The 22,474-nt window shown below is 41.0% G+C and overlaps 2 protein-coding genes across 5 annotated transcripts in view; one reads left to right on the top strand and one right to left on the bottom strand.

Moving 5' to 3' along the window:
* Positions 1-1,290: 1,290 nt before the first annotated feature.
* CISD2 (CDGSH iron sulfur domain 2) lies at positions 1,291-16,828 on the top strand. Its single transcript, XM_042469975.1, has 3 exons — positions 1,291-1,483; positions 14,015-14,229; positions 15,587-16,828. Exons 1-3 carry the CDS (start codon positions 1,381-1,383, stop codon positions 15,674-15,676), a joined length of 408 nt encoding a protein of 135 aa, XP_042325909.1. The 5' UTR covers positions 1,291-1,380; the 3' UTR covers positions 15,677-16,828.
* Positions 16,829-19,565: 2,737 nt separating this feature from the next.
* The window catches only part of LOC121930682 (sodium/hydrogen exchanger 9B2-like), a 46,360-nt gene continuing 43,451 nt past the window's right edge, over positions 19,566-22,474 (bottom strand). For 3 of the 4 annotated variants that reach the window (XM_042467351.1, XM_042467352.1, XM_042467350.1), the window contains one exon: positions 19,566-22,084. In XM_042467351.1, coding sequence (XP_042323285.1) covers positions 21,860-22,084 — 225 coding nt within the window. In that variant the 3' untranslated portion in view covers positions 19,566-21,859. The remainder of the gene's footprint in view (positions 22,085-22,474) is intronic. The other variant, XM_042467354.1, reaches the window with a different exon arrangement.

Below are 22,474 nucleotides of genomic sequence, written 5' to 3'. Positions count from 1 at the left end.
TGGCAAACAAAAACAGCTTTATTCAGGCAGGCTTTTAATGTGTGATCATAGGACAGCTTTTTATATGGGGTGGGTATCGTGTTTTTATTGTGGTTTTAATGTTTGTAATTTTATATTGTTTTTATGTGAAGTTTAATTGTAACAAGTTTTTAATGTGTTTTTGTTTGTGAGCCGCCTTGGGTCCCTTCTGGGAGAAAGGAGGCACAGACATTAAAGAAGCAAGCAAACAAACACTGCAGAAGTCCTGCCTTGAGGCTACCATTGCAAGCACAGCCATCTTTGGGTCCTCCATCTCTAGGAAGAGGCGCAGAAACGGAGAGTAAGCATTCCTGTCTTACTATTATTATATATGCCCAAAGTTTAACCTTAATTCAGTCCTTTTGGCTTCTAGAGAGAGTTCAGGATTGTTCATTCATTCCTCTTTTTTGCCCCTCTCCCTCCCTCCCTTTTTCTTTCTTTCTTTCCATTTTATTTTATCTTCCTTCATTCCTTTCTCTCTCCCTCCCTTCTTTCCTTCCTTTAATTTTCTTGCTTCCCTTTTCTTTCTTCCCTTAATTTCCTTCCTTTCCTTCTTTTTATCTTTTCCTTAATTTCCTTCCTTCCCTTCATTTTCTCCCTTTGTAACTTCCATTTTCTTTTTCTTCTTTCATTCCTTAATTCCTTTCTCTCTTCCTTCCTTCTTTTTTCTCTTAATTTCCTTCCTTGCACTCTCTTCCCTTCATTTTCTCCTTTCCTTCCACTTTCTTTCTTCTTTCATTCCTTAATTCTTTCCTCCATCCCTTTTTCTTTCTTCCCTTAATTTCCTTCCTTCCCTCCTTTACTTCCACTTTCTTTTTTTCTTTTCATTCCTTAATTCCTTCCTTCCTTCCACTTTCTCTTTCCTTCATTTCCTCCTTTCCTCCACTTTCTTTTTTCTTCATTAATTCCCTTCTCCCTCCCTCCCTTTTTCTTTCTTCCCTTCATTTTCTCCTTTCCTTCCACTTTTTTTCTTCCTTCATTCCTTTCTCCCTCCCTTTTTCTTTCCTTCATTTCCTTCCTTCCTTCCACTTTCCTTTTTTCTCCCTCTCTCCTTCTTGCTTCCCTTAATTCCCCTCCCTTCCCTCAGCGCTTGCATAAGACCCCTGCAAGAAGACCCTTCTAAAGAGAGGCCACGCCCCCTCGTGGCTCCACCCACTCCTCCCTCCCCTGGCCCCCGGAAGAGGCGGAGTCAACTCCCTGGGAGCCCCATTTCCGGCCTGCTCTCCTTTCCCTCCTCCGTCCCCGTCTCTGTCCGCGCATGCTCAGTCCGGCGCAGGGGCGTGGCCCTGAGTGAGGCGAGGGAGAGGGAGCGGGCCAGTGGAGGAGGGCGTCGCTGCCGCTGCCGCCGCTGCCAGGGGCGCCATGGTGCTGGAGAGCTTCGCCCGCATCGTCAAGGTCCAGCTGCCCGCCTACCTCAAGCGCCTCCCGCTCCCGGAGAGCATCGGGGGATTCCTCCGCCTGACAGGTCGGGGCAGCGGGGGAAAGAGAGGGGGGCGGTGGGTCTTCTTCTGGTTCTGCTCCAAACTCGGGTCCACTCTCTCCTGGGGCTTCCTTGGGAAGTTCCAAGAGAACCCGAGAGAGCTTGGCCTCAGGGTCACCATCATCCCTTGGAAAGGGCGAGAAGGAGAACGCAAAGGGACCCCGCAGCACTTGGAGGCTGGCGGCTGCTGCTGCTGCTGCTGCGTGCCTTCCAGTTGTTCCTGACTGAAGGCAACCCTGAAGCAAGCCTCTCAGGGGCTTTCTTGGCAAGGTGCCTTCAGAGGGGGCTTGTCATGGCCTTCCCTTGAGGCTGAGAGAGTGTGACTTGCCCAGGGCCACCCAATGGGCTGCCATGGCCAAGAGGGGACTCGGATCCTGCGAGTTTATCTCATGGGAGGGATTTCCCTTGATTTCAAATGAAAAGAAAGGTGGGTTGCATTCGAACTGACTCCTTGTTGCCCGAAATTGCGTGTGGTAGTCTATCACGCAATAACATTAACCCCATGATTGCGTTCGGATTGCCATTGGATTATCCTTCCAATTCCCCTTGCCTGATAAATTCCCTGGTCTCCAGAGTCATCCTCTAATTCACAAAACACTACACTGCGCTTGGTTTTCAGATCTTATATAAATAATCTATACATAAGTTAATCTGATATAAAAGCCTTCTATAAAGTCCATATTGTTGTCATATCTGGCCAGGCCAGCCAGTTAAACAGTGATAAAGTGCAACCTTGCCTGACCCTTTTGACAGTCGGAAACCACCCAGTTCCTCCGTATTCTATCCTAACAATGGCCTCTTGTGTCCTGAGTCCAGTCTAATGTTGTGATACACCCAGCATCTTACACTAGTTAAAACAAACATAGTTAAAAATTCACAGTTTGCCAAAGTTAAAAAGTAACTGAAGTAACAAAAATGTAATCTGGTTAAAAACAGAAACCATTTAAAAATACAAAGCTCAGCACCATGAGACACAATGAAGGACCCAGAGAAGCCTAGAGAAGTGTTTTAGAGGGAGCACTTCTCTAGGCATTTGTAGGTCCTCCATCACAATTCTCTGGATGTTGACTCTAGAGGAGGACCTAGTAAGAAAAAAGTTGCATTTATTTGTCGTTTTCCCACTTTCTCAGAGGTCCTACACTCTTAATCCCAGCAAATGTGGAGCGCCCAATGTATTATAGTCATTCTGATCCCAAAGATGGAGAGAAATGCAGTTGGATTTTTAATTTGTCTGCCATTGTCTGGCTCATTGGCAAAGTGCAAACTTTGCATCTGCATTCCTCCAACATTTCCAGTTAAGAATCTTAGATGGAGAACTGGAAAAGACTTTTTTATACACTCATCTCTCTGCATTCGCTGGGGCACAGGACCCCGTGAATGTGGAAAAATCGCAAATAACGAAAACACTGTTTTTACCGGAGGCAACACCTCTCTAGGAATCTCTAGGTCCTCCAGTGCAACTCTGTGGTCAACATCTGCCAGACACTGGCCACAGAATTGCCTTGGAGGAGCTACAAATACCTAGAGAAGTGTTCTCTCTGGGAATCTCTAGCTCCTTCAGTGCGGCTTTTGGTTAAAGTTGACCATAGAGTTTCACTGGATGACCTAGATATTCCTAGAGAGAACATATTAATAAAATCCATGAATAATCAAAATCTGCAAAAGTCAAAGCTGCAAATGTGTTCTGGAAGAACTGCTACTAGTCAAAAGTATGAGAAATACACTTCTGTTCTGGGCCATGGAACTCCATAGAAGCCTGTAGTTAGCAGTGAAGCCATGGGGTTTAAAAACTTGCAACTCCCTTTAAACATTTAGTCTTTCCATGAAAGATATCACAACTTGTGCTATTTCTCTCTTGGGAGAGGAGGCCACATTCTTTTCTTCTGCTTTTCTATGCTTTATCTTCTCAGGACTGAGAGAGAGAGACAATACTGACACAATAAGAAAAATGGTTATGGTGCAAATGTAACTGCCTAAAATTGTGTGTTGACTTCTTTTTTCTCCTGCCAAAATTTATCAATGAAAGTGATACATAGAATCATAGAGTTGGAAGAGACCGCAAGGGCCATCCAGTCCAACCCCTTGCCATGCGGGAACTCTCAGACAAAGCATCCCCGACATTATAAGCTAGATCTGTTTTTCTAAACAGATAGCATTTTGGTTAACTTGATTTTCCTCCCCTGTTATATTCCCCCTCCGGCTGTGAACTGTGTGCAGGTCGAACTATCTAATACAGTACATCTAAAGGTTCTAGAAAGGTAAACAGACTTCACTTACATGTTATAACAGTTGTGTAGGCTCTACATGGCCAAGGGAGTTAAAAACGAGTTAGTTGGGACAGATACAACCTGAAGGCCAGAGGGAGAAAAAGTCCTCCAGTAAAAAAAGGAATGCTGTTCTGCATGCTTTTCCTGACTGTAATCTTATTTCTCAGTTTGTAAAGCATAAGGAAGATAGCTATCAGATTTAAACGGTGGGGGAAGGAATACCCTCAGATCCATTTTTAAAACTCGATTGCCAGTTTTGTCTGTTGTAAACTCATTCAGCTCTTGAGCTAACTTTTGGCATCAGTGTAGGATGACCATATTTCCTTGAGACAAACATTGTCCCTTGGGGTGGCAAGAAAGGGATAGGATTATGTAATATTCCATATCCAAGGAAAAGTAAGACTATAACAAAATTTTTTATTACATGAACATATTGAGCTAACAATTATTATTCCGTGATAGAACTCAGACAAAAAATTTAGGTTGACGTAGAGGGGGGACTGTATTTCATCATTATGGTATCATGAATATTTCTCCGACGAAGTACCAGTAATCTTACATAGCAAATTTCAGTCTTTCCACACCTTATCATAAAACTCACACTCTGTGACAAAAAATTTTTTGACAACCACAATTTCAAACAGGGATCTTCAAACCATTTTTGCAACATAAAATGGCATTTTTTAAAAAAAGATTAGAAAATTGACATTTATATTAAAACAACAGAATGGTCTGGAAATATGAAAAAAATGGTACTGTCCCATTTAAAACAGTACATATGGTCAGCCTACATCAGTGGCTTAGCAGCAGTGGTTGATATTTGCCTGCAGAAACTCACATACCAGCAAGAACTAGGATACCAAACTGTGAGCAGGGGTCTTGTGCTTCACTGAGTGAGTGCTAGACCCTTCCACAGACATGCAAGTGAGGTGTCACTGTTGGTAGAGGTACGCAACACTGTCTCTGCTCAATTGTGAGAACATATGAAGTGCTCTTGTGGTTCAGGTGAAAGTCCAGGCTGCTGCCACACTGCAGAATTAATGCAACTTGACTTTAACTGTCATGACTCCATCTGATGGAATCCTGGGATTTGTGTTTTGTTGTGGCACCAGAGCTCTCTAATAGAGAAACCTAAATAACTCCCAAAACTACAACTCTCAGAATTCCACAGCATTGAGTCATGGCCGTGCCAAACTGCATTATTTCTGCAGTGTAGATGCAACCTGAGTCAGAGAGTTGGAAAATCGTTTCATCCCAAAGGCCAAATTTCAGGATCAGAGTTATATGGGAAACTAGGCTGTATCTCAGAAAGTCCTTGGCTGTATCCGTGTGACCATTTTGAGATTTTGTTTATTTTGCATTAATAATTTCCGAAAGGTCTGGATTCCACACAGCTCTTGGAAGCAAATCACACTGAGCTTATTCCCAGATAATTGTCCATAGAATTACAGTCTTAGGCTCATATTGTGGTGATACCAATTAGGCCTACTAAAAAGATACATAGGCATAATGGTAGCTTTTTTAATGAGCAAAAACGGTAAAAAGGCATGCAGGGGAAGGGCAGTGATGGAGTTATGGTCATGGAGTCTATATTTTGCAATGCTAAACATACTTGTGAGGTAATAAACTGTTTGGAGTTCACTTCTTGCTACATCTGATGTTTAAGGTTTGCATTAGGATTCACAAAGAAAATCTAAAATACAGTATGGAAAATATCTTACCGTATATACTCAACTATATATAAGTGGACCTCATGTATATGTTGGGGGCAGGTTAGGGGGCCAAAATTATGGATTTTGATAGTCATAAGTCAAACTGTGGATAAGTCAAGAGTAAAGCTTAGGGGCATGTAGCAAATGATGTAAAGGATGAAGAAAAGGAAAATGATGCCAGAGAACTTACAAACCTCCAGCAAGCATAACTGTTTTGTGTTCAACCTAAAGACTGGACGGATGAGAAAGTAGAGTGGGCTCAGTGCTTCCAGGACAGATTACATTTTTGCCTTTCACCAGGGGATGGTTCCTTTTTTTGATAAGAGTTAAAGTACAGCACTTAACTGACCCATGAATAAGTCAAGTCGGGTTTTTTGGGTCGATTTTTTTGACTAAAATTTCTAGACTTACACACGAGTATATACAGTGCTTCCATTTTTCGCATAAGCACTATTTGCAAGATAAACCGACTCTGATTGTGAGCTGCTTTTACACATTATTTTCTCTCTGCCATGCTTACACATTAGTGCACGATTTTAACAGAAGGATAAATGTAAATTTCATCCCTGTGAGTGGAAGGTGAAGAAGCAAAAAACAAAATAAGTGTTGCTAAATGAGCATTGTGTTGCATTCTAGTTAGGTCTTCCTTCTTTCATTTCCTGTTCATGTTCCCAACTCTGCTGAAATGCACACCAGTGTCTCATGATGACTCTGCTTTTTATAATGCTATAATTGATTAAACTGGTAATAACAGCTACACAGCTTTTATCAGTTCTCTGCAAAGTGTCTATGACTGAGTCAGAGGAATAGGTTCAGCTCCCGCTGAACATTCGTTTAGAAATACAGACACTTTGTAAGGAAAGCCTAAATATAAATACAATTGCTTTATTATTTGTACTTGCCTAAGAAGTTATGAATGCAAGAATCAACAGGCTGGTGTAGGCAAAATATATAGTTACCAGTAGGTTGCAGTCCTAGATTTACTTGGCTTGAGTATGTCTCATTAAAAACTAAGTAGGTCTGACTTTGGAGTGGATAGATATAATAGGGTTATACTGGGGTGGGAAAGGTGCAGCCCCAGCCTCATTTTCGTTGATTATCAAAAGCCCCCGGTTCACCTTCAAAACCTCCAGATCCCCTAATTTTTTTAATTGGGCGGCTTATTTTTGTGTGACTTTTTGCCATCAGAATGGCTCTATGCACACTAAAACTGTTTGAAATTAGATATTTTGCTTCTTTTTATCTCCTGTTCCCCACATCCTCCAGAAATACAGCTCAAAATCAGCCCAAATAGGGAACTGGAAATGATGTGATGTACTGTAGTTGCTTGTCCTTATATTACATTGTTAGTCCAGTACTGTGTCCCCAGCACTGACTAGCTAGATGACCCCTAGGGGTTTGAAACTGTCCACATATCTAACAGGATTTATCCTTAAAACACATCAAATACACATACATACAGATATTCCAAAATCTGAAAAAGTCTGACATATGAACACTTCTGGTCCGAAGCATTTTGATTAAAGGATACACAGCCTGTAATAACACAGTGCAAATATACCGAACTGAGAAGCATTCATGTGCGATATTAATTTTGTAAATATATTGTAAGGTGATGAGCCAAATGATTCCTCAGGAATTCATGCAGCTTTTCCCATGCTTGCATTTTTTGGTTTCTGTATATTATGGTAGATGTATTGGTCTTTCATCTTCAATATAGTGCTGAATTGGCTCATAGTACTGCATTGCCAGATGGTGTGTGACATAAATTTTTTGGAGGTAAGGAATAATAATAATAATAATAATAATAATATGTTTTGTTTATATACCGCTATTCCAAAGATCATAGCGGTGAACAGCAAGTAAGCTAATTAGCAAGTAAGTATGACACAGGGACCTAAAATCTTTAGGTATGACTCACAGAGTCGGAGGTGGAACCAACTAGTGAGTCCCCTTGTTGAAGATAAAGTTCAATTAATAAGGTATCATTGTTGCAGTCTCCATAAGTCTGTTAAAAACACATGTCTGTAGAACAGATCAGTATGAGTCTTTTGATTTATTCCTGAGATTATGCCATGGAAGCTTCTTGTAAAGTTATCACTACCCCTTTCCCGCTGGAAAACCCTTAACTTGTTTTGAGGTTGCACATCTGCTTGTAATACTGCTCTAGCTATTCATCTCACTGACGTCTGCAAGATTGTTTTGCCAATGGAGCTGGAGGACAGTATTCAGTAGTAGCTAGCAATTACCAAATATTGGAACGGGAAACACTCTCTGTAAACCTTGGGGAAAATATACAGTGGACCCTTGTTATACGCTGGGGTTCCAAGATCCCCCATGGATAACGTGTATGCTCAAGTCCCATTAAATATAATGACATAGCAAAATGGTGTCCCTTATAAAAAAATGGAAAATCAGGGTTTGATATTTGAAATTTATACTTTTTTTGAACATTTTCAAACCGTGTTTGCTTGAATCTGTGTATAAAAAATCCGTGTATAAGAAGGGCCGACTGTAATTCAGGATGTAACCTTCAAATCTTTGTAATACTTGGATCTGCAGATAGCATCGCTTTTTGATTTGGTCCATTGTGGGTTTCTGCAGTAGTCATTCACTTCCATGAATTTAGCTGGAAAGGACTAGTTCCCAAGTATACACCTACCAGATAATGGTTTCCTTTGTTTGCTGTAGCCCTTCCTGCCATCAGTGTTTTTATGAAAAGTTTCCATCCTATCCATTGTTCAGCAATCTTTTCATTTTAATTCCTTTGTTGGTTCTCCTTTATTCTCCTTTATTCTATTGTCTCCATTATCTTGTTGAGTAGATTGTACAGACACAATTCGGATCTCTGAACTGTCCTGTGTTCCTTTTTTTACTTTCTGAATAATACAGTAAGATGGGAAAGGAGCGGCCCAGTTTCTTCAGTTTATGGCTGCTTTCAGTATTGTTTCCTTTCCTTTCCTTGCTTAAAAAAAGTGTTTTCAAGATCACAGTAGGGTGTCGTTTTTCAAAGAGATTGGGTTTATCCTTGTATTTTAAAGGCCTGGTTATTTGTATGAGGCAATGGGGTGGTTAATGTTTCCACCAACCCAAGGAAAAACCTGTATCCTTTAATCCTATGCTAGCAACCAGAACCTAGTGGAGACAAAGGAAGTTTTTATACAGCTCCCTGCTTTATCAAGGTTGATTACATTATTTAACCAAGATGGACAAAATGCACACAACATTAATTGTCCTGGGCAACTGTATTTTATCTTGGCTCTGAGGTCTTTAGGACAGAAAAGGAACATGGTCTAAAGTCACACACAGAAGTGCCTTATCTAGGCATTATCAATCTGGTCAATGTCTGTATAGGAGATGGCATAGGAAATCCATGTGTGCTACTTGAAGAAAGGCAGAATATAAATGTAGCAGAATTCATCTTAAATGTTAGAGATATGTGTAAGGATTTGTCATCAGATGTATTGTATGAATATGTTACAAATGGGATCCCCCATGCTCCTCATTATAAATATATATGGGATCAGCTCACATCTACATTATGAATTTATATGGGACTGACCCACATCTACCTGAACAGATATAGCAGTATTAAACTTTAATTATTTAAGCAGTCATAGTTTTATGCAGTGATAGTTTTATTCTGGGAAAGAATGCCATAGCTAATTTCACAATGGTATGCTTCTTAAAATTATTGTTTTGCATTAATAATAATAATAATAATGTTTATTTGTATCTCGCCTCTCCCTGTATTGGATCAAGGCGGGTAACAACAAACAAGAGAACAATAAAAATGCTACACATTACAAGGCAGAATGTATTCTGGGATATTTTTCCAATTCATAGGCTAATAAAGGAATAATATGTGAATAAATCTGCCATTGAATAGAGCTTAAATGATGATACAGTGCGCCTGCACCATACGTGGCCTTGCTATACATGAACTCAAGGCCACGCTGACAGCAAGCCCCTGAAGAATGAATTAAAACAAACAGGGCTTGAGCTTATGCGTTTTTTGCCATACGCATATAGGAAGGGCCTGCTGTACATATTATCCTAATGTGTTTGTGATTGTAAAGAGACAGTGAAATTATAACGTGAAAATGAAGATGTGATGTATCTGTTTCTACATGTGCTCCTAACTGTTGACGTATTGTTTTTTTTTAATCTATGCTTTTCTGTCATATTTTCTGTTTTCATCTTTGACTGTATAACACAGGGGTAGGCAACCTTTTGGAGCCAGGGGGCGGGTTGCGTGTCCCCGGACAAGTTGGGGGCCGAAGCCGAGGGGTGGAGCTTCCACCCTCCGGGGGCGGGCTGCATGCTGGGGCGGAGCTTGCACCCTCCAGGGGCGGAGCCTCCCTCCAGGGGCGGAGCCTCCACCGAGCCCCGCAGGAGGAGGAGCCGTGTGCCCGCCCTCTCCTCGGTCCCTTTCTGGACAAAACCCCCCCAACCTGCATTCAAAAACCACACAAACAGCACATTGTGGCATTTCACACTTTGGAAGGTGACACCTCTCTGGCTTCAGAAACAGTAGTTGCCTGCCTCTCAAGCTGACTCATCATCATCACCACCACACTATCATTGTCAAAGCAAGGGAGACTTGTTAGCATTAAAAGCAATCAAACACTTTGCAAGGTCACACTCTCTCAGTTCTGAAACCGTAGTTGCTGCTTCTCAACCTGACTCATCATCATCACCACCACACTATCATTGTCAAGCAAGGGAGACTTGTTACATTAAAAGCACACAAACACACATTTGGAAGGTGACATTTCTCAGCTTCAGAAACATAGTTGCATGGCTCTCAAGCTCACTCATCTCATCCCCATCATCACACTATCATTGTCAAAGCAAGGGGAGACTTGTTGCATAAAAGCACCCAAAACACACTCCTTGTTGAGACCCGCCAGGGCCAAGGAGACCCCTCTGCAGAGGGCTCCTTGGCTCTGGAAGCCCTCCCGCCGTCGGAAGAGCGGGCCAGGGCCATGGAGACCCCTCTGCAGAGGGGCTCCTTGGCTCTGGCTGACTCCCCGGCGGAGGAGAGCCGGCCAGGGCCATGGCACCCCTCTGCAGAGGGGCTCCTTGGCTCTGGCTGACCTCCGCGGAGAGAGAGTGGTCAGGGCCATGGAGACCCTCTGCAGGGGGCTCCTTGGTTCTGGAAGCCCTCCCGCCGGCGGGGAGAGCCGGCCAGGGCCATGGAGACCCCTCTGCAGAGGGGCTCCTTGGCTCTGGAAGCCCTCCGCGGCGGGGAGAGCCGGCCAGGGCCATGGAACCCCTCTGCAGAGGGGCTCCTTGACTCTGGCGGCTTCTCCCCGCCGGCGCCAGTGACGGCCCCGGCTTCCAGAGGCCCGCTGCCGCGTCTGAGCCCTATTCGAGGGCTCCGGCGCTGCAGCGGGCCTCCTGGAGGCCAAAGTCTCGCGCGACCTTTTCTGTGGTCGCGCGAGACTTCGCCTCTGGGCCGCCCTTTGGACAAAAAAAATGGCGGCGTCCAGAGCCGCAAAAAGCCACGACCGCCGTAGGCGGCAGCGGCGGCAGCAGCAGTCAGGGGCGCTCCAATGGCCTCCGCCGGCCGCATCCGGCCCGCGGGCCGGAGGTGCCGAGTGCCGACCCCTGGTATAACACATTGTCTCATTTATATCCCCCCCCCTTTTTGGGGTCCACTCTCTGGCATTATGCATGAACAGGAGTCTTCATTGTTCAATGATCTGAGCATTGGACTACGACTCTAGATTTGGGTTGATTCCCCATGTGGCGTGGAAACCCACTAGGTGACCTTGGACCAGTCACACTTTCTCAGCCCCAGAAAACCCTGTGGTAGGCTTACCATAAATCAAATTACTTGAAGGCACACAACAAGAAGTAGCCTATTTAGAGAACCTAATGTGCAAATGCTCTCTGTACACTTGACAGTTTTCTATGGCTCTTGTGTTCTCAAATTCTCAGATGTTCCAAAGCAGCATTCTGAAATCTCTCTACTGTGCTTGCACAGTAGTTCTTTTTCTCTTTGGCCTGTGAACAAGCAAATCAAACCAAAAATAAACACAAGCACATTTTGCCTGTTACTAAGTTCCTTAGGAAGCCAAAAGCTTCTCTTGAATAAATAAAATAGAGAGTGGCTCTACATTTACACATATCCCCCCCCCTGCAATTGCACAACAAAGATGGACAGCTGCTTTTATTGCACCATTTGGAAGGTGGAGAAGTGGATTAGCACACTACTTTTTGGGGCAGTCAAGACTTCACAGTGGGAAAGAAAAAGAAGCTTGCCTGTTCCTTCACATTTGATCTTTGACATTTGGAACTGCTGTTATAGCTTAAAACTCACTTATTTGATATAAGCTCCCTTCAAACAGCAAATTGTCTTCAACCTCATTTAGGTCAATTTGGCTGATCATCTGGATTGCCTCTTGTTAATCTGTGCAGAGTTAAGTGAATCATATTCTGTTTTGTAAAGGAATTAGAAAGTTATGTGTTTCTCCCACTGCTCCAACCCAGTCAGGAAATAAGTACAGTGGGCCCTTGGTATCCACTGGAGTTTTGTTCCAAGAATTCCTCCACCTCATGGATACCAATATCTGTGGATACAATGGCATAGTAAAATGGTGTCCTTTATATACAGTAAAATGGCCAAATCAAGCTTTGCTTTTTAAAATGTATATTTTTTTAATATTTTCAAGTTGTGGATAGTTAAATTGGTGGATAAAAGATCCATGGATAAGAAGGACCAACTGTATTTTTCCACCCCAAACAATTTGACAGTTTTGGATTTAGTTCATTGTCCTGAAAAAAAATCTGTTTTACTATATCAGTGAAGCGATGCTTTCAGAGACTACATACTGAACCCACAGATTATAGAACTACTTAACTCAGTATCTCCCTTTTGAGTTCCATCATTTATTTCTATACAGCTTCTCTCTTCAAAATGTTAGCATCTCACTTGTTCTTCCAGTATGTTGATGAAATAGGTATCTTTCACAATGGCATTGACAAGACAAAAGATTATGTAAGAACCAGAGCTTGGAAATGTTAGTGTTCAAACTACAATTCCCCGAATTTCCCAGCCAGCAAGCTCACTGGCTCTGGACACCTGTTGACTTTAAGAAGTTAAGCAACACCAGGGAACTTTATGCTATCACTACTACTAGTGCAGAACATTGTGCATGCCACGTTTCCTATTTGTGTTGAAATGAACAGGCCAAGTTTACAGTGTACAAATTACACAAAATGGCCTTTTCATGATGATCTGCCCTCCTCAGCCACTACCACAACCTCTTTCTCTTCCTTTCACTTCTCCCATTCTTCAACCTACTCCTCCTCCTGTTCTTCTTCTTCTCTCTTCTTTCCTCCTCCTCAACGTTAACATGCTTTCCCCAATACTGATTTTTAAAAGGCTAAAAGCATATTAAGCAGATTAAAAAATTTAAAAAGGCTGAATTAAAAATTAAAACAGGTTAAAATAATTTAAAACTTGATAGTTTATGTTAAACCACTTAGGCTGCTGCCATTTTGTAGAATCAATGAAGTTTAACACCACTTTAACTGCCATGACTACTATGGAATCCTGGCAGTTGTAGTTTGTTTTGATACCAAAGTCTGACAGAGAAGGCTAACTATCTGACAAAACTACAAATCCCAGGATTCCATAGCATTGAGTCATGGCAGTTAAAGTGATGTGATACTGTTTTAATTCTGCAGTGCTGATGCAGCCTTAGTCCACAAAAGCTTTAGTGAACAACTTTGTTTTCACCTGGTACCAGAATGACAGCAATGTTGGTGCCAATCAGGCCTCTAAGGAGAAGGTATTCCACAACTGGTGTGCCACAACAGAGAACCCTTAGGAGCTACTATTTCATTGTTCTAGCACTTGGCATAGAGAGTTTTCCTATCAGTATGTTACTTCTGAGAGCCAGCATAGTCTACTAGTTTGAGTGCTGGACTACGACTCTGGAGACCAGGGTTTGAATCTCTGCTCAGCCATGGAAACCCACTGGGTGACCTTGGGCAAGTCACACCCTCTCAGCCTTAGAGGAAGGCAAAGGCAAACCCACTTTGAACAAATCGTGCCAAGAAAACCCTGTGTTGGGTTCACCTTAGGGTTGTCATAAGTCAGAAATGACTTGAAGTTACACAAGAAACATTACTTCTAGGAAGTACGTAGTTGATGCTGTGCACCAGGAACTAGAAGGAAGTGATATCTAGCACTGTATGTTATGGCTGCCCTTCATCATAATAAACATTAGTGGTTGGGATGCTAGGGCTGAAATTTGGGAGACTTGGATCCTAATGCCCATTGAACCAAGAAACCCATGGGTAACCTTTGGCTAGCCACACTCTCTTAACTTGACCTACCTTTCAGGGTTGTAGTGAGGAGGAGGAAGGGCATGTAAACTACCTTGGATCATTAGAGGAAAGACAAAATATAAATGTAATGAAAAGGTACCAGATAACAAGGGGCTATGCTGATAGCAGCCGATGTTAAAAACTGTCCACAATGATGATTGCCTGTCTCTAATATGTGTATGGTATGTGTTCAGTTTCAGAATGGCTACGACTATTGCCTTTTCTGGGTGTCCTTGCTCTACTTGGGTATCTTGCTATTCGTCCATTCCTTCCCAAGAAGAAACAGCAGAAGGATAGCTTGATTAATCTCAAGATCCAGAAGGAGAATCCCAAAGTAGTGAATGAAATCAACATTGAGGACTTGTGTCACACTAAAGCAGTGTACTGCAGATGTTGGCGCTCAAAAACGGTGGGTCTTTCACAATATGTCTTCAAGTTTCTCTTTTTATTACTTGGATATCATCTTGTGTGATACAAAGCAATTTCCTTTTTTTAAAATGGTTATGACCATGCAATGAGATTCCCCACAGATTGTCATTGTTTCCATTTGAATATTAATCCCCATGATTTTTTTTTGTCACAGATGTTTCCCTTTACATGCTGTTAGACATCTGCATGTCCAGATGTGTTCCATGATTAGATATTTTTCCCCTGGACTGTTCTCAACAATACTCTGCCCTTCAAGGACCTTAGGGTAAAAAAGCTTCTTGTTGAAGATATCAGTTGCATGAACTTCTAGAACAGTGGTTTCCAAACTTTTGTCCTCCAGGTGTTTTAGACTTCACCTCCCAGAAGCCCCAGCCTACTTGGCCATCAGTCAGGAATTCTGCTGAAGTCCTAAACATCTGGAGGACTAAAGTTGGAAAAACATGGTTCTAGAGTATGTCCTGTGGCAGGGTTGGAAGACATGAAGTTCCTCAGAATTTATTGGACTGTAACTCTCATCTAATCTAGCCAACATAGCCAGTGGTGTGAGATGATGGGATCTGTAGTCTTTCCGTGCCTAGAGGCATGCACCCCTGTACTTTGTACTGGGTCACACTATAGTTTGCAGTAACCATATTTTAGACCCAAAACCACAATTTGGATCTTAAATTTACCATTTGTTGTGCTTTTGCATTTCCAGATGCATTTCCAGATGCAGCTTTTGCATTTCCAGATGCAGCTAACGAACACAAACCTTGTTTGATGAACTTACTTCATAGCTTCCTACTAACCAGTCACAAGCCATGGTTTTTTTATTTGGACTTCAAGCCAAATTCTAGTTAAACTGTGGTTTGACATGATGTTTGGATGGAGCATGTGTGCCCCAATTATTCTTGCATCCTGGTAGATTATAGTGAACAGAAATGTATGTGTGATGCACAGTTACTTAATTCGAAGAAAAATTGAATCAAGAGAAGGGCACCTCTATAAAAAGGAAGCAGCAAATACTCTGAAAAAAATCTCTAGGAAAGACTAGGGAAGGATAGGCACAACAAATGGACACAGCAGTGTGTAGTGGAAAAAATAATGGGCCGGAGAGCATTTCAGTGGAAATTCAGCTGCACCCTAGTGCAGAAAAGACTATTGCCAACTTCTCCTTTAAGTCTGCTGTATGTCTTTTCAGAGTTTCAAGTTAATCTCTGAACATCCCCCAACCTAGGTCTTTTTTGTGTCTCCCTAGCTGAGTTGGGGGTTGTCTCATTCTAGCTAGTGTGTTCACCAGATTAACTACACTAGGTCCAAAACATTCTTCTTATTTACTTTTTCCTCTCCATTTTCAGTTCCCTGTCTGTGATGGCTCTCACAATAAGCATAACGAATCAACAGGAGACAACGTGGGTCCATTAATACTCAAGAAGAAAGAAGTCTAGCAAACATTCATCTGAACCATGACTGAAGGGAAGTCTACTTACACCCTTGTGGCAGCACTTTCAGTCTGATAATTGCTGTAGACTTGTTTTTTGATATCTTTTGAAGTTATCTTAGATTTATAGACTGTGAGAGACAAGCAGTGATACTTAACATAACAGTGGTGCAGGATGGACCCATACACATCTATGTAAATCAGTGCATTCTATTTTCATAACAAAGTTCCCAGAGATGAAGGTTCTCATAGTTGAAATCTAACCTGTAATAAAAAGTAACCCAAAACTGTGGTCATGGGAATAACTTCTACATATGATAGAAAGTAGCAGATCTGTGTCTCCAAGGCCTTGGACAAGGCTCCAAACCTTGGCTGGAGAGATCAGATGCCAGACATACACTTGCTTGACCTCTCATCCCAGATCTAAATTCCAGTGTGAGTGGCATATGTTGGGGGTGGGGTGGCAGGCAGACAGGGAGAGGATGTGATATTTGTTGTAAAAACAGCCCTTTTAGTCCCCAGTCATTCCCCTGATTTGGGGGAAGATGGTACTGGAAATACTTGAACACCCTTCTCTTTTACTGCTTGCAATAGAAGAAGTTTTTGAATTTTTTTAAAAAAAGTCTTGCGTAAAGAAAAACAGCTGAAAATATGCTCTTTGTTTTTGTTCTGCTGGCAAGTGCCTGGCAAGGCTTTGGAGAGATCAGAGCTTCTGAGATCAGAGTTGTTATCTGTTGGCCTTCTCACGTTTAGGATTGCTCTCTTAAAAGGTCATATAGATGAGTCTTTTTTTCTTATTGACACATCTGCACTACAGATTTGAAGAGACTTTTAAAAAGCAGTTTAACTGCTGTGTTTGGAGGCTGCTGAGAATTTATTTTTCTTATTGCTATCATGGCTTATTAGCATGGTCCTTTCACAATTGAATACAGCCTTGCTTTGTCATACTTGGTTTAAGGATCTGCAAATAAGCCCAGTTTCTCCCCTGAATATTATATTACAACATGAACAGATCAGGTTTAGTGTAGAGAGATAAACAGAAATCCTTGACTGAGTATGGTTAAAACTTGCAAATTGATTTACATTTCCACTATACATTTTTCTTTAGTGCCTGTGTATATTCTGATTTTCAAAAGCAATACAGATTGTGCATTCATAACTTTAGTACTAGTCTTTGATTAGAGGCTTTTGAATATGACATTTATGTCCTAGTGTTGGATCATATAGAACAAGCATATTGTCTGAAAATATTTAAGTCCAAGAACAGCACAATCTATCAGTGCACTCCATAGCTGCTACCTGTACTAGATAAAATGTGGTGACTGGTTTGTTACTAAGCCTACTGCTCACACCAGACAAAATGAGTTCACTCTGTGAAACAAGAATGCAATATACCTTGAAAGTTGGGTAGTCCTGTTTATGACAAAATCTAGATCACTTTCCATGAAGCAAAGTAGCTTTATTCTTCAGACTCCCTAAACCTCTGAATTCAACCTATGCCTAACTCCAAGAAGCCTAATATCAGATAAGTATGATCTGCATTCCATAAACTATTAGAGTTTATGTTCGGTTTATGCTTCAAAACATAGCTACTGCCCCAAAAGAACCATACCAACATTAGCAACACTGGAGGCTCTAGACCCAGTTGGATAGTACAGTAACTGTTTTTATCCTTATGGTAACATATTCTATAAGTTGCCTTGGTCAGTATTTGTACAGTTGGCCCTCCATATCCATGGATTCCTTCTTTATGGAGTTGACCATCCACAGCTTAACAATATTGAACAATATATTTAAATTCCTAAAGCAAACCTTGATTTTGCCATTTTATATAAGGGGCACCATTTTACTACACCATTATATTTAATGGAACTTGAGCATCCACAGATTTTGGTATCCATGGGGGGTCCTGGAACCAAAACCTAGCGGATAACAAGGGCCCACTGTACAGTGGTGCCTCGGGTTACGAAAGTAATTCGTTCCGCGGCCGCTTTCGTAACCCGAAAAGCCTTCGTAAGCCGAATTGCCATAGGCGCTAATGGGGAAAAGCCGCGATTCCGTGCGAAAAAGCCGAAAAAAGCACCAAAAGTTTTTCGTAACCCGAAAAAACATTCGTAACCCGGAACAATAATTCCCTATGGGATTTTTTCGTATCCCGAAAATTTCGTAACCTGGGTATTTCGTATCCCGAGGTACCACTGTATATGCAAAAATGTCTATCAAAATAGCTCCCCTTCCAAATTTGTACAGAATCCAGATGTCTTTTAAACCAGGCTGCTTTGCTGGTTACCTATCTGGGGAAAGGATTGTTTGTGGAACTTACAATGTATTTTGCTACTGGCCTCCTAGTCCTTCCAGGAATTTTGTATGTAATTTGTCTTTGACTTACTATGGAACAAATATATTATTGTGAAGAATGTGCAGACATGGTTTGTTTTCTGTCAGCTTTCTTCCACAAGAAAATATATATTTTGGGGGGAGTGGGGGCATCATCCCCAGTTGCATATGCTTAATTGAGTTCTTTACATGAGTAATTTTATACTTCCTATATTTCTTGTCACATAGACCAAGGCTAGTTCTAATGGTTTATGGTGCAAAATGTGAACAGCAAATAAAATAGGGAGTAACAAAGAAGAGGACAGTAGTTTTAAAAATGTTAGGAATCATCTGCTTGACATGCTCATGTCATTTGACTTAACAGGATTTCTGTGAACAAGCATTTCTGACATATGGTAAGTTAAAGCAAAGGAATTTGCTGCCCTTACCCCCAACTTTGCATTGATGATATTTGAGCAGGTTAGTACTTTGAATACAATCTACAAGAACTAGAATTTGCTTCATTTGAAAGGGGTGGTGGTTGCTACATTTCTCATTCCCTCATGTGTCCCAAAAAGCTGCTCTAGAGGGACAGCATGGGGTGGTAACATAGAGGGCGGCAAGAAGTGAAGGAATCATCAAATACATTTTCTTTTCCTCTAGCAGACATCTATACCAGACAAGTCCTCACTGCCACTTCCTCACCATGGCTTGTCCTTAATTCATTTAAAGGACAGAGTTGCTTCTAGCGAAACATTCCATACCATTCCCAACTTAGAGATTTTAGGGGGTCTGTAAAATGAAGGGATAGCAGGGAAATTATTTTTCATAGATGTGAACTACATTTTATTCATGGAAACAAAATTATCATTGAGGCTTGTGGTTCTGAGGAGAAACAACCATGTCTCATTTTGATAGATTTTATAGGGGACACAAGACTCTTTGAAGGCAAAAAAAGTCTCATGCCTATCAGCATTTTTTTCTTAACTATGAACTACATAATGTTGGGATCTTGAAAATAAACAGTTGCAACTTGTAGTATGATTACAATATTCATTACAGCATTTTCCTAGGGCTTTGATCTAGTGATAACTTCACGATCATGGCTGTATAAGGTAATTGAAGTGGAGACTCTACATAACAGATATGGCTTGCAATATTTTCCTTATTCCCAAGTGACCATCCTAAAATATGGCCTTTTCAACTTTGTCTGTAACATTTTAATCAAAAGTAGGGGGCTATTTTTTTATTCAGTCAAAAAACATCACCACCAAAGATTAAACATGCAGAATTATATAGATTTACTGCTTCTAAAATGACTTCTAAGATGTACAGTAGGTGAATTATTCCCTATCATTTCTATCCTAAACAATAACTGTATATTATATTATCAGACAACATCTGATGACTGGTTTTTGCTTGAATAGCAGAACCTGAGCTTGTGTGTATATCCATGCAATTTTTAAATTATTCATATTTATATAATTAGGGAAACATTAGCTCAACAATTTCTCATTATTGAAAAAATAGGAAATGTGTGCATAATAAGATGAAACACGATATGAACTATACTATTGGAGGTCTTATCAAAACTTTATTTTTTGAAATATTTATGCATATATTGATCAATATCAAATCAATCATGAACTAGAAATAACAAAAGGAAAAAATAAATTCAGTTCCAGGTCATTTGCTAGTGATATACAATAAAGAGTGCAGCCTTTTAAAGAATTCCCAGCTAGAAGGCACTTCAACAAAAGAGGGTATTTGCAGTCTGCTGCAGTGACATGGTGCCTTCCATTCGACTGATAGCTGAACTTCAGTGTGATTCAGCAGCCTGGTACAATGCCACTTTTGTACCTCACAAAGACTGAAGTTGTAGAAAGATTAAGTTTGACCCTGATTTTGGGGATCTTCCTCTGTTTAAAATAGATAAATGTATATAAACAATGCCAAAGATAATTCAGACCTGAATGTACAGAAAAGACTTAAGATACCCCAGAACTAAAATGGAGGAAAATAAACCATGTTTGGGACTTTTGCTCCCCCTGGTGAAACATTTTGGAACAGGAATTTTTTTTTAAATAATTGGCATTTCTAAGGACATCTATAGCAAGCCTATGAAAGCAGTAATAGCAAAAATTACTGGGTATTTTTTTTAAAAAGGAAACTTTCCAATAGCTGTATTTTAAAGCTTCCTTAAAAGTGGTTGGGTTAACAAATGTACCGCAGGGATCTCTTTTTTAGTGCCCTTTGGCATGGCATTATGAAACCATTTTAAAACAATTTAATGAAAACAAGGGAAACAGCAGTTTGTCATACCCAGTAGCCCAGGGATGCTATCCTCTTAGAGCCTTATTGCGTAAGAGCTAAAGCAGATCAGGAGAGTAGTGGTTTTTCCATGCCTCTTTGCATGCCATATAAAAGCATTCCATTCCCTTCCAGAGGGAAATGGAAGTGTCTTTTGTCGTGCTCGAAAATCTGTTTGGCAAGAGGCATGCTTTTATGACTGTTTCCCTCAGGAAGGAGAAGTGCTGTGACAGCATGCGGGGAGGCAAGGAAAAAACTGCTACTCTCCTGATCTGTTTTGTCTTTCTTTTCTCATGCAATAACGCTCCAAATCACACAGTGCTACAGTGGACTCATAAAATGTTAAAACAGTGCTTTACCACAATCAGGTATGATAGGCAGAATTAAGGTTCATTTGTAGTTTTTGACTTGTGCTTTGCCACCATTTAAACACTGAGCATGTTTACACTCAAAAAAGAAATTAGTGGTGGTTGCTGGCTTTGATATCAGTAGAGTAGTGAGGCTACTCTGGGTTTTAGACTGAACCTTAAAGGTGCTATTACAACTTGAATAGCACAGAGCTGAATTGCCATCTCACTCACATCAGTGCCACCAGCTTTCACTAAAAACAAAAAAACTTGGAACAACACATTTGATGAATACTCATATGAATGGTTGCCAGTAGGATCACAACTGTCCATCTGATATTATCTTCCCCTGATGCCCTGGCCAATGATTTCTGCTCTGTGTCTACACTCATAAAAGAACCAAAAAATAAAAATCACCAATGTCTGTTCAGTGACCCAACTCATTATTTGGGAGATGAAAGATCAACCTGAGGATGGGATGTACTGCTGCAGACATTTTACCATGACTTTCCATGTTTGAGGTTTTATAAAGTGAGTACAGAAATAACTGGAGATAGTTAAGGATATGATTTTTTTTGCAGTGTTAGCTACATTAGTCTAATGCTCAGTACTTGGAACTAGAAGATAAAACTGACAAAGCTGATCAGCATTTCTGTGCAAAATCCAAATATTTGTCTGTTTTAGTCTCTCTGCCTGTGCTTTAGGAAAACTTCTAGTACAGACTTGTAGCAATGACTGTGTGAATGTACACTCATTTGACAGCACATAGTCACTTTGTTCATTGTACAGAAATTAGTGAGACTTTTGTCCATCTATCCCAAAATCCATGACCTCACTCTTAGTTATTTACTTCTGGTACTGTTCCTACATAAAGCTGCTCCAATAACAGTTCCCAGCTATACTTCAAGAAACTGTCTTGAATGTTTTCTCCTCTCCAGCTGGTACTCATATTTTTGAATCAGGCCAAGGATATATTTCAGAAGACAATGTTATATAGCTAAATTATCCATTGTACTTGTAGATACTTTCTTTCAAAAAACCCATCCCAACGATGTAGATAAGCCTGGATGAAGATTTAACATAACTGTATCGTCATTTACTCTGTTGGTTTACTGTTTCAGTAATGCACCTGGCATAATGCCACTATAGAACACCGTGATTCCGAGAAAGCCTGGAATTATCAACTAGGTGACAGTTGGTCACCTATTGATACTTCTCTATACTGGTGAAGCTATTATACTTTGTATTCTTTTCACATCTGCATTGTCTGGACGAGTCTGGTGGAGAAGCTTGGGGCCGGCCAGGCCAATTATAAGAGCTCCAGTTGGAGCTGTGAGCAAGATTGCCAGGAAAGCTGCTGTCAAGATGCTCAGGCCATATTGTTCTAGTGTTGCATCTTTGTGTTGTCGTGCTGTATCTAAGGCAACAGAACCAATTGCAGCCTATCAGGAAGAAAGAAGAAAACAGCCTTGGATCCAAGGGTAGCTCAAAAAAGTCCATGGAAGCAAATTTCTCATCCACCCGCCCCCTGCAGCTTCTTGCAGTTCCTAAACATCTCTGTAAGACCAAGAGGTCTTTTTGAATAATGTGGGAGGAGAGCCCAAAATAAGGCTCAAGAGAATGTACAGATGTTCATAATAAGAATGTTTTCTATCCCCCTTCTCTGTTAATCCTATATTGTTTAGAAGAGTTACTTGAGGTATTTGGTTGCATTAATATTTAGGTTAATCTTTGGATTCTTTGGATCAACATTATAGTACAGTGAGCCCGCACCATATGCAGGCTCAATATAGGTGGCTTTCAGCTTACGCTGAAGCCGCTCGCCAAAAGGG

The sequence above is a fragment of the Sceloporus undulatus genome, chromosome 5, assembly GCF_019175285.1.
Source record: "Sceloporus undulatus isolate JIND9_A2432 ecotype Alabama chromosome 5, SceUnd_v1.1, whole genome shotgun sequence".
In the NCBI taxonomy this organism is placed as follows: domain Eukaryota; kingdom Metazoa; phylum Chordata; class Lepidosauria; order Squamata; family Phrynosomatidae; genus Sceloporus; species Sceloporus undulatus.
This window is presented reverse-complemented; position numbering and strand designations above follow the sequence as displayed.